The sequence below is a fragment of the Natator depressus genome, chromosome 8, assembly GCF_965152275.1.
Source record: "Natator depressus isolate rNatDep1 chromosome 8, rNatDep2.hap1, whole genome shotgun sequence".
In the NCBI taxonomy this organism is placed as follows: Eukaryota; Metazoa; Chordata; order Testudines; family Cheloniidae; genus Natator; species Natator depressus.
Genome location: NC_134241.1, coordinates 89,311,119 through 89,327,705, shown reverse-complemented (window position 1 = coordinate 89,327,705; position 16,587 = coordinate 89,311,119). Strand labels below are relative to the sequence as shown.

General features: G+C 40.9%; 1 protein-coding gene across 1 annotated transcript in view; it reads left to right on the top strand.

The window, feature by feature from the left end:
* The window catches only part of EFCAB7 (EF-hand calcium binding domain 7), a 37,611-nt gene extending 21,439 nt beyond the window's left edge, over positions 1-16,172 (top strand). Inside the window, exons 8-14 of the mRNA XM_074961600.1 lie at positions 1,612-1,721; positions 3,102-3,259; positions 3,459-3,592; positions 5,584-5,732; positions 8,522-8,731; positions 12,515-12,622; positions 14,157-16,172. Coding sequence (XP_074817701.1) covers positions 1,612-1,721; positions 3,102-3,259; positions 3,459-3,592; positions 5,584-5,732; positions 8,522-8,731; positions 12,515-12,622; positions 14,157-14,231 — 944 coding nt within the window. The 3' untranslated portion in view covers positions 14,232-16,172. The remainder of the gene's footprint in view (positions 1-1,611; positions 1,722-3,101; positions 3,260-3,458; positions 3,593-5,583; positions 5,733-8,521; positions 8,732-12,514; positions 12,623-14,156) is intronic.
* The last annotated feature ends 415 nt before the right edge of the window (positions 16,173-16,587 follow it).

Genomic DNA, 16,587 nt, shown 5'->3' with positions numbered 1-16,587 from the left:
GAAACAAAGATACAAAACTCAGTTAGTGCTTCTTGTTTGTGCAGAATGTCTTGTACTCCCAAATGACTGTGGTAAGAGCTAAAATGTATGATAGCATTTTATGATATTAAGGGTCTCTTCATGTTTCTATTATAAACCTTGTCTGAAGGGTTTGTAGCTTGTCCATTTAAATTTTCATCTGTCTGAAGGTAAGGGTCGGAACTGGGCAAAGCTGGAATATTTGACCCCTCTACAAGCATTCTGCGCTCTATTCCTCCTACTAGCTCACCCAGCAGTGCATCCAGTCCCCTGGCTTGGACATTTTTCTCCAAAAAGCTGTCACTTTTTCCTGCTCTGTCATTTGTAACGGATGCTATTGCGTCCCAAACATGCCTGAGAAACTTCTGTAGTGGCGGCTGCTATGCTGCAGATGATTCTGAGACATAGCTGAGAATCGAAAGCTTCTATTGCATCTGACAGAGAAAAAGGAGGTGGTGTATTGACTACATTTGAAGCAGGAATATGTCTAGTAGCACAGCAATTACTTTTTTATGAGAACTTCAAAAAAATCTTTGAGGTTTTAACAAAGGAGAGGGCAGTGCTTGTGGTATGTAGCAACAACCTAACATTAACTCACACAGAATTGCTAGGTGGGAGGGAAACTAAAGCCTATACTGTGGTTTTGCTTTTGTTGTTAATTTGAAGACCACTAAGTAGCTAATTTGTTTGAGTGCACCAGGGCTTGAGAAATTGCACAAAATCATATGGAATAAAATGGAATTATGCATAGTAGCATATGTAGGATCAGACCTCCATTCAAACTGGACCTAGTACAAATCAAATAGAAGTTTTGACTGTGTGCGTGTCAGGTGCTTGCAAGGTAAATCTCAACAATTATTGTGTCATATCCTTCAGAGACTTCTGCACCCCCAGAATGGTAACTCCAGGTATGTGATCCATTGTACAGTAGCTGAGTATATGTTGCAATTGTGAGTTATTTGAGGACAATCATGCTGATTTGGCATTCCACTACCCAGGGATCTTCACTGACAGTGTATAGTACGAATACACATTGTGCTGTTTATTAAGATATTTTCTGCTCTATTAAATAAACAAAAGCTAGATTTCTAATCAAGGTAAATTGTAACAACATTTACAGACCCTCAGAAGATGGACTTTCAATTGCTGACATAACTTTAATTGCAAATGCTAGGAATGTCTTGTTCAATAACAAAAGTAATAAACTGTGTTATTATTTATTGGTAGAAAGGAACTAGTGCAACTTCTATAGCTACCAAAACACTTGGTGTTTGAGACCTTTTAACAGTAATCACTATGTGTCAAAAACTAAGGGCAAATTCTCTACTCTGATATACCCTGGGGATCTCAAAAGCATATTATAAACTCATTCTGTGTGCAGCTCTTCCATTGAGGTCAACAGGAGTTCTGCATGTGAAAGGAACACAGAATATATAATAGAAAGGTCCACAGTGTAGAACAGAAGTGAGAATTATGCCCAAAATTTATGCAGTTATCAAATATTTGGCTTTTTTGGAAAGGAGAGGGGTGTTGGGTTTTGGGGGCGGGACACGGGGAGGCTGGCTGGTTGGTTAAGGGTTTTTTGTTTTGTAGGAAAAACTTCTCCATGGTTATCAGTGGACACGGCTTTGTATGTTCTCAAGGAAAATGAAAGCCAAGAAAACCTACAGCTCATGAGCTTTACTGAAGCACGAAATAAAGAGGTCAGACATTTTCCCTACTTTTCTCATGTTGATTTAAAAAAAATCTTTATGTGTCAACACAGCACAGTTTGGGGCTGCACAGATTTGGGAGGGCGACATGCTGGGGTGTGAGAAGGCAGAAATGAGGAGCAACTGCTCTGTGCATTCCTGTGCAAAACTGTCAGGACTGTTGCCACAGAAGTCAGCAGAAGCTAATGTTACTCCTAGCAATATTACCTTCAAACCCCAACACCTGAGTTGCAGGGAATTGCAGTGCACAGGTAAAGAAGAGTTGAGGTTTCTCCTGGAAGAGCTGTGTTCCCATGGGGTAGGCCAGGGAGAAATGTTGAGTTGCTGGTTCTCTGTACAGATGTTCCAAGATTCAAGGGATTTGCCTGGGGAAGCTCAGTTTCACCCTCAAAAGCCACCTTCCCTCTGTCTGCAAGAGGTCAAAACGCCACAAGGTCAGCTCAAGGACTTTCCCTTCACTCCTCTTTCCCTCTGCCATGGGTATGAGTCCAGCCATAGTTATGCACTGGTACGTGCTCTTCTCCTGTGTAAAACCAACAGAGGGAGAAATGTTAGTGTGAAATCATCTCCTCAGCTATCAAGCCACAGGGAAATGAGTTTGGGGCAGGGTTGTGCTAGGGGGTGTCCAGTAACAGGCATATACCAAGCAACACTCTCTGACCTGGAGAATTTACGATCTAATAAAGAAGAGAGAACCATTATGTCCACTTTACAAATGGGGATCTGAGCCAGAGAAAGACTAAGTGACTTGCACAAGGTCACACTGGGAGACTTTAGCGGAACTAGGAATTGAACCTAGGTCTCCTGAATCCCAGCCCTGATTCTTAATCACGTGGCAAGCCTGTCTCTTGCACCCCTTGTCGCTTGTGAACATTTACAAGGAACCACGCAAAACTTGTGTTGCAAATTTGATGCAGGTTGATGAATCAGGGCCAGATTGTGAGCCAGTCTGCAGCTGATTTACGCTCTGAGGGGGAAACAGTGAGAAAGTCGGTGGGGTTTTGTCAACCTGCGTCCGCTGGCAGGAAAAGTGTTTTTGTTTTGTTTTGTTTTTATTTTCAAGCTTAAAATTTTAAATGGGTTAAAAATCTGTGGGGCAGCAGAAATGTTGAACAGTTCCAGTCAGGCTGCTTGTAGGCCTACACAGCTGTGTAAATATTACTACAACTAGCAGATCCATCAGTTCTCGTGTCTATATATTGGCATGAAATGCATCTTGTTGGGATTTGCCATCTCTAAGGAAAGAAAATATAGGGGCTCTAACAGTGAGTACCTTCTGTTAATTGATCATTATTGTGTAAATATTAATAATGAAGGCAGTCTTTGGATAAACAGTGGCTCACAGATTTCTCCATTTTCCATTGAGAATAGATGTTTAGGTGGAAAGGTGAACTGGGATCTGGAATTTATTGGCTAATTCCATTCACAACTGGCTGTAGGCTCAAGAAGATAAAAAAGCAAATTACTGGAGAAGCCAAACTGGTTTATAGAAATGAAGATGGAGAGCTGGCCCTTACCAAAGAGTTCAAGTGAGTCATGTTTGCAAGGAGGCATGCTAGCTGTCATAAAAGTATATATTCTCAGTATTCTTTATGCTGCTGAATTCATTTCTGTCTGGATGCCATTGCTTTGGAAAAGCATTTTTCAACGTATTAGATCATTCACTGCAATGGTGTGGGGAAGGAAGCTGAAGCATTTCAAAACTGTCTTGTCTTCTCCGTCTTTCAGAGCAGCTTTATCCGACATATTTGAAATGATTGATTTAGATGGAAATGGCCTTCTGAGCCTGGAAGAATACAATTTCTTTGAACTGAGGACAAGTGGTGAGAAATGTGAGGAGGAAGCCTGGGCCGTATGCAAGGGTAAGCTTGTTACTCTGCTTAATTAAACTGACCAGGAATGTTGAACTTTTGGTGAGAAGTTACCTACATTCATATACAACATTATTCTTAATATAGATTCATGCATAGATATATATATGTACACTAATTACTGGGAAGCCCAAAGCAAGATAGTGTGATAAGATACTGTTCTCCTTCCCCATTGTTTTCTGTCCACCACCACCTGTCTTCTCTCCGTGTTTTCCTTCCCTCCAGTCTCCTATCACTTTATTTTTCTTCTGTCCTGTTTGCTTGCACTAATCGTGTTTAATAGTCCATCTATAGAAAAATGCTTCTCATGGCTATTTGTGCATTTCAAGTTTTGTGCGTGAGGGACATGTTCTGAGTAGAGAACTGAGTGCCAAGAACTATAAAGTTCTAATTGTGGGTCTTATACTAAATCCACCTGCTGCAGTTACTCTCTGTCACAGTTTACTTGACTGTAAAATAGAGATGGTAATCCCTTCCTACCTCACAGGGTTTTGTAAGGGTCAGTTAATCAATGGTGTGTGAAAAACAGGACATTTAGTGCATATTATTATTGTTTCCACTAAAAAATATCAATTGGAGCAATGCTTCTCAGATGTAGGTATTTTCCACTGGAAATCAATCTTTTAAAACTTCATAAACAGTACATAAAATTGTCCATATTGTCCTTCTCACAGCTGTAAACATGCTTTCTGAGACTTCTGTGCCTGGTGTTAAAAACCTGCCAGATTTTTAGGACTCTTACAGCCATATATTGCCCTTGATCTGTAGGCACAGTTCTAATTAATGTCAGTGAGAGTCCTGCACCTTTTGAGGGCAGTATTTGGCCTTAAACATCAATTGGGGGGGGGGGAAGAACCCACATTTTTGTGGCATTGTTTAACATTCAAAATCAGTTATATTTCAAAGCCCTGATGACACACAGCTCTGCCACATAGGGATAAATGCATTAATGATTTTGTGGTGCTCAGACACTACAGTGATGGGGCGGCATAAGTGACTAGATAGAAAGATAGGTCAGAGTTAGTTGACAGTGGTGATTTGGCTACAACCCCCTCTTAACCTATGACACACTGCTTAATTCTGGCCACCACATTTTAAATTTTGCAGGTCCTATTGAATATGTCTGTCTAACAGTCCCACAGTGTGTCTGGAACTTTTTCTGAATGATAGAGAGGTCATTCAAATACTGTTCTCCTGTAAATCAGTTTTTCTCCTCCTGTTTCTTTCCCCTAGATTCTGCACCACCTTTTATACCTTTATTTATATTTGTGTGTGTCTGTGAGCGAGGAAGTGTCAGTGAACATGGTGGATGGATTACCAGACATTAATCAGTCGAAGGATTCAGATGAATATCATAAATCTTGAGAGCAAAGTTCAAGCAGTTTGTAATAGCATCTCAACCCTGAGATAGATTTATTAAATTGGTAATCCCTTTTTAATAATATACAGTCAAGATTTAACATTGTTATGATGAGAGAACCATTTTTAAAATTCTCTGACATAGGAACATTTCAATTATATGTTTGCTGACGCTAGAGAAGTTGATCTGCCATGTTCTATCAAGAGTGCTCCCAAAGCACTACAGCTCCACTGGACTTTCATTTCCTGTTCCCAGTACTCTCTTTTCTTAAAATCTTACTCCACTGCAGATATTGCCATGGGGGGAAATATCATACAAGCCAGACTCTACATTTTGAGACCTCCCCCTCTCTTGGGCCAATGAGCCTGCGGCCTCTGTCATTCCCTAAAATCCTAGGGGAAGCCCTGTAAACAACACACATTTCACTCAAGGGAATCTTTTACCATTTCAGCATCTTATAATGAAATTTGGAGAAGTAGAGGCTGCAAGACTAATGGCCAAATCTTGCAGCCCTCACTTAAGTCAATGGGAGCTTTGCCTAAGGAAGGCCAGGGTGCAGACTGCTTGATTGTATGCCTGAGGAAGAAGTAATTTAAGAGCTACCTTGTTTCCTTTTATACAGAGAATTTTGACACAAAGAAGAATGAGCTAACAAGACAGGGATTTATGGACTTGAATCTCATGGAGGCCAATGACCGTGAAGGGGATCCTAGTGACCTCTGGGTCACTTTACTGTCACTGGGCTACAATAAAGCACTGGAAATGACAGCGGTATGATTGTTGTGTATCAAAAATACACAACTTCCCATATAACTTGTTGCATGTTTAACAGCAACACTGCTTCTGTCCTTCATAAATTGATTTCAGTGGGCCAGCAATTTAGCTCAAAAGGTTTCCACTGTGCATTTCAGGTCTGGCATTCTGTTCCCTGGGCTAGCACTGTTGAGGGGGACAGAGGAGGACGCAGAGATCGGAGCTGCTGCAGTGACAACCCTCAGTGTTTAAAGAGAGAACTAGACTATCTTGCAGAGGCTGGATACCAGTATTTTACAGGGCCAGTTAGAGAAGGGGACTAGGGACCAGGGCCAGCTCCAAGCACCAACGTTCCAAGCAGGTCTTGGGGCGGCAGTTAGAAAGGGGCGGCAGTGTTTCCGCGGTGCTGGCAATTCAGCAGCAGCTCCTCTGTTCCGCCAGCCGCGGCGGCAAATCAGCGGCAGTTTCTCCCTTTTGCCGGCCGCGGCGGCAGTTTTTTCACTGCTTGGGGCGGCAAAAACTGTAGAGCCAGCCCTGCTAGGGACATACCTGCTGGAGGGCTTGGTGTGACCTGCTGGGGAGAAGCAGTTCAGTTCTCAGTGAGGTGGTGGGTGGGAAGATAGAGGCAGAAAACTGTGGCCTGTCAACGCACCCAAAGGTGCAGGGCTCTCACTGTCCAAGCTCTGAATCTGGTTTCCAACATGGCCTGGCTAACTGGGAAAGAATCCCACCCCTAGTCCAAACTACAAGGGAAGCCAAAAAGCATCTGTGTGTTGCTGTGGAAAGTATCCCTTAAAAACAAATAAATGGCTGCCACTTGTATTCATTCCAAAATTAGCCATGAAGGTGTCAGGTGCAGAATGAGGTATCAAGGATGGAAGCAGGGGATGTGGGAGGGTGTTTGCACTGAGCAGGACAAGGAGAATCTACCCACAGGTGAAAACAATAACAAATACACCTTTCAGGTAATGTGTTTTTACATGGACTCAGAGGTCAAACTCTCCAGACAGGATTAACTAGCTATTTTAGGGTTTTTACTGCTGCCTCTCACCATAGTGTCATAGCAAAGTAATCTGTGTCTATTGTAGGATCAGGAATTCTCTTCCCCATGCACCCATGTGCCAAAGTGGCATTGAGGTTGGTTTTAAAGGCCCACTCTTTCTTACCACTGTGTCAACAGAAGATGTTTTCAAAGGGTAACTCTAACAAAGGATTGGGGAAGAAAAGCAAAGCTAGAAAGACACAAAAAACCCTCCATCAAATATTCAGGAAAGTCCAGTATTTATATCTTATTCCCAAGAAAAGCTGTTTTTTTACCACCCCGTGATCATTTTCTTTTCTTTGTTTACTTTCTCTTAAACCAAAGCAACTCAGGGCCATGAGACTATGTAATTGCCAAAAAAAACCCAATCCCATTCTGTGCACATGAAACAAAAATATACTAACACAAAAACACTGATGTGGTAGTGTTTTGGGATTTGGGAGGCTAGAATTAGCCATTCTCATATCAATGAGAAGATTTAAAAAATTAGCAAATGATTGTGAGCAATTTCTCACTGGGTTACACTTCACCACTTGTCCTACATAAATATCCCTAACAAAGCTGGAAAGATGTGATGCTCTGTCTTTCTGCAGTTTGGACACTAGAGAGAGCTGTTCTCTAACAAAGAAGGGTTCTCTGCCTTGCACAACTGTGGTTTGTGGTTAGAAGCTTTGTTTCCCAAAGGATAAGTACAAACTATATATTGTGTGCTTGAACCGTTTGCTTCAGTAGCACATATAATTTAACCCCTCGGTTCCTGAATGACCCTTTCAGCAGCACTTTCAACAGCAACTACAGTAGAACCTCAGAGTTACAAACACCAGAGTTACGAACTGATGAGTCAACCACACACCTCCTCTGGAACCGGAAGAACACAAACAGGCAGCAGCAGAGACCAAAAAAAAAGGCAAAGTACAGTACTGTGTTAAATGTAAACTACTAAAAAAATAAAGGGAAAGCAGCATTTTTCTTCTGCCTAGTAAAGTTTCAAAGCTGTATTAAGTCAATGTTCAGCTGTAAACTTTTGAAAGAACAACCGTAACGTTTGGTTCAGAGTTACAAACATTTCAGAGTTGCGAACAATTCCTGAGGTGTTCGTAACTCTGAGGTTCTACTGTATAAAGTAAAAATGGCAGTAAAAATGTGTTGGTGCTAACAGGCAGCAGATCCTGATGGTCATTTGAAAAGCAGATGTACTCTTACTGTACTCCTACTAAAAGTAACGGAAAATCTCATCTCCTTGTTGGCACGCATACTAATCCTAACCAACAAAATAGAAGCGCAAGGAGTGTTTCCTGTCACAAAATTTCAACTATTTTAAATCTGTATGCAAAAAACACTCATTTGAATGGCAAGAGTTTGCCAAAATACTGAAGAGGAAAGGGTTCTTTCTGGTGCTCAAATACCCTAGTACTTCATCTTCGGTGCCTGATGCATGTTGTGATCTGAGAAGATGAATGGTACAGTATATTTGACTGCATCAAGGCTTGCACGATCAGTGATGGCTGTGTGCTGTGTTGATTTATCCTAATCTCTGAATTACCAAGAAAGGTTACAAAGAACAGGAGATCTAGAGTTTTCTAAATCTATTTTTTTATACCCAATGGTGAACATATATTTGGATAATTCTGCATCAGAGCATCTGTGAAAACAGAGCTGGGGATAAAAATCCGAGGAATAATTTCAGCATAAAGTAACAAGAACTAAACAATATGCTGTATTTTTCTTCTATAACAGGCATTACTGTATTTTTCTTCTATAACAGGCATGCCCTTTTGTCATTAACATCTATGCAGAAAAGTGCAAACCCAGAATTAAAGCCATTTATCTGGAAGCAGGCAGCAGGCAACTTAACAGGGCAATTTGCAAGTCTGTTGTTAACAAAGGAGATGCTAAAGTACTGGATAGTGGTGAAAGCATAATTGTCTATACCTACAAAAGTGATACACGGATCACTTCTGTTATTGAAAATAAGGTATTGTGTGATATTTCTCTTATGCACATTACACAAAATAATTTACATGCTAATGTACATCATTGTTGTTACTCCCTTCTCATTAAGCTTTCTATAGTAACATTTTTTGATATATAGATTCTGTACCTACTTAATAAAAAAAAGCCCCTTTTTTAAGGGATTGATCCAAAGTCCATTGAAAACAATGGGAGTTTGTCCATCTACTCCAATGGACATTGGATCAGGCCTAAAGAAAACACTCATTTACTAAAGTAATTTTCCCTCTGCTGATACTCACACCTTCTTTTAGAGTAACAGCCGTGTTAGTCTGTATTTGCAAAAAGAAAAGGAGTACTTGTGGCACCTTAGAGACTAACCAATTTATTTGAGCATAAGCTTTCATGAGCTACAGCTCACTTCATCGGATGCACACCTTCTTGTCAGCAGTTTGAAATGGGCCACCCTGATTGCATTGGCCTCGGTAGCACTACAGAAGTAATTTTCCCTCCCTTGGTATTCACCCCTTCTTGTCAGCTGTTGAGAATAGGCCACTTCCACCTTAATTGAATTGGCTCGTTAGCACTGACCCCCCACTTGGTAAGGCAACTCCCATCTTTTCATGTGCTATGATATATATTCTGCTTACTGTATTTTTCACTCCATGCATCTGATGTGAAGTGGGTTTTAGCCCACAAAAACTTATGCCCAAATAAATTTGTTAGTCTCTAAGGTGCCACAGGGGCTCCTCGTTATTCATTTACTAAGAAGATGTAGGGTATTTGCATACTGTTTCATCAGCTGAATTCCTATCTGTATTTACAAAGGCATTGCAAGTTTGTAGTGTAAAAGATGAGCAACATTATGTCTTCATGATTAGAACTGATCAGGAATTTTTCAATAAAGAGTTTTTGTCACTGGAAAATGCTGATCAGTTCAAAGCAAAACTGTTCCCAGAAAAGGATCAGTTTCTACAAATTTTGCATTTAGAAAAAATGTTGTATCCTAAGAGTAAACAGTGATATGCACAGATTTTGGTTTTAGGGCCTTATTATGGATGAAGCATTAAACTATTAGCTTTAAAGGTATCTTTTTTTCTGTATCCTCCAGCCAGAGTCGGATTAGGGGTTTGGGGGGGTCCTGGGCCAGAGCAAGTGGGAGCCCCACCCCACCCCTTCCGCCTGCAGTCCCCCCTGCACACACACCCCTGGCGCTCCTGCTGGGAAGCTAGGTCAGGACTTGGGGACTTCCCCCGCCTGCCAGGGACTCCTGCCAGGGAGCAGGGTCAGGGCATGGGGCTTGCCCTACTCCATCCATCTGGCACTCCTGCCTGAGAACAGGATTGGGGTGGAGGGATTTCCCCCGCCCACCTGGCACTCCAGCTGGGGAGTGGGGGCTTCCCCCACTCCCTGGTAGGCATGCCGGGCAGGCGGCATGGGTCAGGGCATGGGGCCACCCCAATTGGCCAGGGCCCATGCCAAGTATAATGGAAATAATGTTTTGTTATTTCTAAAGTTAATTATATGCTAGTATAATTAATATGCTAGTAAGTAACGGATCGATTCTGTCTGGCCCTTCCCAGCAGCGATAGGTGGAGTAAAAGGCCTATCTCCCATCTTTCTGTGGTCTGTGTCAGAGCTTGGCAGATTTTCTGTCCCTGCACACACAGCCACAAAGGGCATAGAGAGTTGGTGGAGCCATGGTTCTTTCCTGCCCATATATGCCCTAAAATCAACTCTGTTATGAGGTCATAGCCTGCAATTTGAAATAAACATTTACTAAATATTCCCTGCACCTGTTTCCATGTCCACATGTTATTCGCACATAGTACAGAATACTTTCTCTACGAACCATCTTCATCTCGCTTCCCATGTAGAAATGTAGACACCTCCCAAAGAAAAGATCAGGACATAATAATAATAGTAATAATGAAAAGATAAACACAGAGTGGTGTTTCTGTTTTTACAGCCTCAGGATATTTCAAACATAATTATATTTGCATTCTAATCTAGATAGACCTTTTGTACTGTGAGAATCACAGACAGCATTTCTGCCAATCCTTATCTTTATAGAGTCATAGGTAGCCTTTAAGTAGGAGGAGGAGGCTGCTGTCTGATATAATCGTATTTCTATTCCCTTTCACAATAAGGAGCAGCAATTGTTTGTTAGCATTCTTCTAAGAATCTCTAGCATTTCTCAATGCCCACGTTAAATCCAAATTTATCTAAACATGAGTGAATGACAATACACACTAGCATGGCTTTAATTTAAGTCTTGCTTTCCAGTTTGAAATAGTTACTTTGATTGTTTTTCTGAGAGCATGTAACATGTTAGATCAGCAATATGGGTCCAGTCTGAGCTATTTTGTATAGCAATAAGTAGCATGTTGAATATACCAGCTCTGCACTGGGCCAGTTGATGATTAGGCTCAACCCATAGGGGCTTTGTAATTTGATTGCTATCCATAGAAAAGCTTAAAGTTTCTTCTTATCCATAAGCTTTCCTATGTAGATTTTGACCATCTCTACTCCCCACTGGGATGCAGAGGTTACAGAGGAGGGCAGGAGAGAGAGTTGGAGATGAGGTCTTACAAGTTATGGGTTACCTCTCCCCATTCTCTGAGTGGAGTCAGGAGGGATCTTCAGCCTGGTTGACTGACAACTCCATTCCAGAGTCATTCACTGGAAGTCGGGAGCAGCATGGCCTGTTCAGTCAGACCCAACCGCACTGTTGCTCCAGTGTCCAGAAGTCACTGTGTCCCTGACACGGTGCCTTGACTGTCAGAGGTGGCATTTGGGGTCGTAATCCTCCCCCTGTGGAGTTGGACAGTCACTTAGCCTCTACCCAGAAGTGGGGGCCTGCTCTCCCAGGGTTTGCAAACATTCCTGTCTTTGGAGCTAAGTGGCACCACAGAGCTCCTTGAGGTTCTGTGCGGTGGTTGGGCCATAGCATCCATTTATTAAAAACCAGTTGGACTCACTGTCTCCTGTTGTATTTCATTCACAGAAGTGTGTGCACAGCTTCAGTGAGTGCCATGGACACACACATCAAAGGGCAGGATTTAGCTCATTATTTAAACTGTTTTATTTACATTAATTTTGTTGAATATTTAAGAATTATTTCATATGAAGGCAAGTTGTATTTTGGAAGAGATTGTTTGTAATGAATCCATGATCTGCAGATAATGAACATAATTACCACAAATCTGTGTGTGTCTGTCTGTCTCTTTCTCTCTCTCTCTCTCTTTCACACACACACACACACACACACACTCCAACTCTCTCTCTCTCTGTCTTTGACTTGTATCTTGCTCCTTCAACTCCCAAATCAGTCCTCTACTGCTTGAGCTAGAGATCTCCTGTAGTACATCCAATATCTTGGATATAGGGCTGGCACCAAAGCATAGCATTGTTTACTCATGTATGCCAAACAAGTACATTGTGCACCAAATTCTCTGGTGTGAATTGGTAGAGCTTCAATGAAGTTAGGGCCTGTGCCAGTTTACACTAGCAGAGAATCCAGCACTGTGGGTAAAATTTTCAAAAGCAATTGTGTCGCATAGGAGCTCAGGTCCCATTGACTTTTAATCAGACTTGAGGTCCTAAGTGACACAGGCACTTTTGAAAAAGGACTTAGGTCCCAGGTTACTTAGGTGCATTTTAAAATTTTGCCCTACATATTTAAAACTTTCCATCCCATTATAATAGCAATTTCAGATGAAATAACCAGCATCATTAAGTTGTCTTATAAGAAGCAGCCATTTAATCATGAAGACTAATGAGATCTCTAACATTTTTCCACTTACAGTCTGAAAACAAAGTGGTTATTCATGTCAACAATGAGCAGAGTAAGAACTGTGTAAATAACAGGGGACTCAACATTTTTGCTGTTGAAGTGGCACCAAAATCCATGATGGTAATGTTATTATTTCCCTAATTTAAAATCCTAGTAAAAATATCATATGTGACACTTTTAGAGTTTGTTTTTGCAAATCTTTCTGTATTAATACTGAGTATGTGGACATGAAGCAAAAGGAGAAATGTCCATCTACATGAGAAATGTAGTTAAGATGATGGGCCTGATTTTCAAAATTGTGCACCTACCTTGTATGTGCAGGTATTTTCGAGTGCAGATGACCAGATAAATGTGTAACTAGCCAGTTTTTGCATGCAAATGTCTGATTCACTTGCCCTTTCACTGTAACTGTACATACTAATTATGAATACCTTTCAGCATTCACTCCTATTTAAAAAGCAAGCCCCTATGTCAATAAAAGAGAGTTGTCATAGCAGATTGGTCACCAATTAATAAATATTGTAAATGCTAATGCAAATCTAACAGACTTATTTTCAAAGCAGGAGATGTTTTGCCTGTATGAACCGTCAATTATAATGACTATACTTCTTAAATGATTAGTGTAAATTAAATTATGTTTTATTATGTGTGCTGTTGCAGTAGAGTGATGTATGTTCGTTATACTATGGTTAAAGAGAGACAGTTAACCTAACATCCATGTGCTGCAAATGAATAATGTTGTTTATATTATTAGTGACACCTTAGATTATTAAAAATGAAAAACTTAAAAATCCAATTTACTGTAACTAGGCATTTTCACTTTCAGATTTACTTCTAACACCTGCAGTGGCATGTTTATTTGTTTGCAGTGGCATTATCATCTTAGGTTTGTTTTTAAAAGAAGCAGCTCTTAAACATTTTAATTTTGGGCCAAATTTAAGTTTCTCTTCATCTGATGCATTCCATGATCATGAAGCACAGACTTAATGTGTGCTTTAACTAGTCCCACACAAAAATACGTGTATATGATGTATGTTATGAACAATATAATTTCCAACAGGCAGAAAAACGTAATTTATGGACAGTGCTTAAGCCAATTGGCAATTTGATTGGCTGACTCCCATTCTAGAAGTTGTACTGTTTTTAGTAAAAGTTGAAATAAATATACAAGTTAAAATAACCTACTCTATATAGTGCAAAAAGTGCAGTGTCTCTCTTTCAAATGCAGCTCATTCAAACGATATTACTCTGTATTTCGTCATTATCCAACCTATGGCCCCAATCCTGGCATGTGCAGATGGAGTGCAGGATTGGGGTTATTCTAACACTGCTGCTGCTACCTTTGATCAGATAGAGTAGGCTCCATGCTGCAAGGTGTTTTATTACCTTCATTTTCCACTGGAATCAATGAGAATTGTAGGCTTAGAGCCCCTTGAAGGATTTTACCCATAATGTAGTTAAATGCAGTAATAATACCTATCATTACACAACTTCAGTTTTGCATCAGCTAACTTTTCCAATATGGGTATTAGAAATGAAATGATTAATGTTTTCTAGGTGGCATTTTAAGTAGTAAATGTTCAGTTGGGTAGGAATTAAGGAAAGAATGGTAACTAAAGATAGTTCATTATATTGTCCCTCTTTTTACATGCAGGTTTGTCAGCATGTGATGCCTTTGAAAGAGCAAGAAGAATGGATATATAATTGTGTGCATTCTCTCATACCTTAAACACCATGTTTAGAAAAAAGTCCACTCTTGGAGCTACTAAAACAAGAACTAAATCAGGACTGTCCTGTGATTAATAGATAAATTGATTAATCTTGTCCACTTCAGAACCAAGACTGATACAGATCATTTATTTCAGATCTATGCTTTGCTTCCATGATTTCAGCTATTCAAGCCAATGAATCACAAGGCCTGACTTCAATCCTGTCCAGTCCCTCAGATCTGACTGCCAGATATGGCTTTTTGTGACTGCAAAGCCTGCAGCCACAAGCCCCTGCACGCACTCTGCCGATTTGAGGGAATTTGAAATATATATGCTTTCCCTTGTTGGAGGGGAAGACAGCCTTAAAAGCATAAATCAGGGTTGAAAGGAATAATCATCTGCAGAAAGAACACACACACTTTTTACATAAAATGAATCATTTATGTTTTGAATGTATCCCAAAGAACCAGCTTGCTACACCCTCTCTCACATCCTTAGCTGGTCCTGGGCATAATGGTAAATAGGAGTCATTGACATGTAGTGGAAGTGCAAGTTATGATTTCTCAGCTGTGCCTCACAAATGCCAAGACTGGCTCAGCCAGCAGTCTTTCCTATAGCTTTCTGTGCTGTCCTACATATGCAACTGTCTCTCCATCCAACTGCTCTCTCCTTTTGGATATCCCACCACTATCCCAAACTCCTTGTGTCAAAAACTGAGCTTCTCTCTCTCCTCTTTGCCTCATTGGTACCATTGACACCTTCACTCCATCCATGTCACGCCACTTCTAATTTTGATGTCAGTTTTGACTCCTCTCCTTTATATCCAGGTTTTTCACATACCCAATTTCTTCTTCCTCTATATCTCTAAAATCTGTCCCTTCCTGTCGCTGACACTGTGTTAAAAATCTGACCAGTTATCTTTTACCCTAATTAATGTAACTTCCACCTCCAGGCTTCTCTCCTCTCTACTCTATCCAGAATCCTGCAACTAAAATCCTCCTCTCTCTTGAGCTAACACTCCGTTGAATCCCTTCACTGGCTTCCACACTTTCCACAGCTCAGACTCCCTGTACTCCACTTTCAGTGCTATGCTTCTCCACTCCTGCCTTCGTCTCTGCTCCGATTCCCAGCTGCACCCCTTCCACACACTCTGCTCAGTTCTTTCTTCTTCGAGCTTCCTTTAGTCTCCTACTTCCCACATGGACGTCATGCCTTTTTTTCATGTTCCAGTCTGTGTACGCCTACACTACAAAGACTATACCAACAAAGCGGTGTAGCCGTAGCTATGCCAGTAGAACCCTGTAGCGTAGATGCAGCTTACACTAACAGAAGGGATTTTTCTGTCCAAATTCCACCTCCCCAAATGACGGTAGCTACATCAATGGAAGCACTCTTCTGTCAGCATAGCTGTGTCTACACTGGGGGTTAGGCCCTTCTTCCTCCAGGGCCTCTGACAGACTCTCTTTATTATGAACAACATTTGCTTTCCTAACAGAACAAATGCGTAGTTATTCCTATGCAGTCTCTTTCTGAAAAATTACTAGTGTGCAGAGTGAGCCATACCGGAGGAATGTTGAAAGTTGTATAGAATTATGTAATCATGTGTATTCCTCTCTCACTTTCACCACTTCTACACTCTTGACTTTATTATGCAGCTGGCCAACATAGCTATGTTGAGCTACCTTTTAAGTGTAGACCAGGCTGTATTTCATATAGCTTCCGCTTTTTTGTGTGCCAGATGCCATCCCTTTGCTCCTTCTTATGCTGCCCTCTTCCCACCCACACCTGATCCTTAGCTGTTTGCATTGTGTTTAATTGACATGATCAGAAACTTCTTGAGGCAGGTCCTTGTTTTCCGACATGGCTGTAAAACGTCACTGGCGCCACAATCATCATAATGCGTATTTCCATTTTTGGTGCTGTACACTTTACAATTAAAATATGAAGCCTTTTTACATTTGTGACGTTGTTTCTCTACTTTTGGTGTGTGTCTGTAAAGCAGGTTCCGTGCTACAAATACTGCTGCGCTCAGTAATAAGAACAGAAGATTGCAATATATCGTTTATAAAATATTGCGGCCAAGGCACTGCATTCAGTTGATTTCATCTGCCTTAGTGGTTACGCTTGGAAATATTGAAAAGGAGCCATTCCTTATAATTACACTATTGTGTTTTTACAAAGACTGGGTTCTGTAAAGACGATAGTGCAATCTGAAAATCTGTGCTGCTTTTCCATCTGTTTGTAAACACGTCCCTGAGGAAGAGCTTGCTATCTCAATTGGGCCTAGGGGCTCTTGGGGTTTAATATGCACATTTGTGGTTTTGATTATGTGTGGGACTGTTATCTTAGGTCTGGTCTACACAACAGACCTATGTT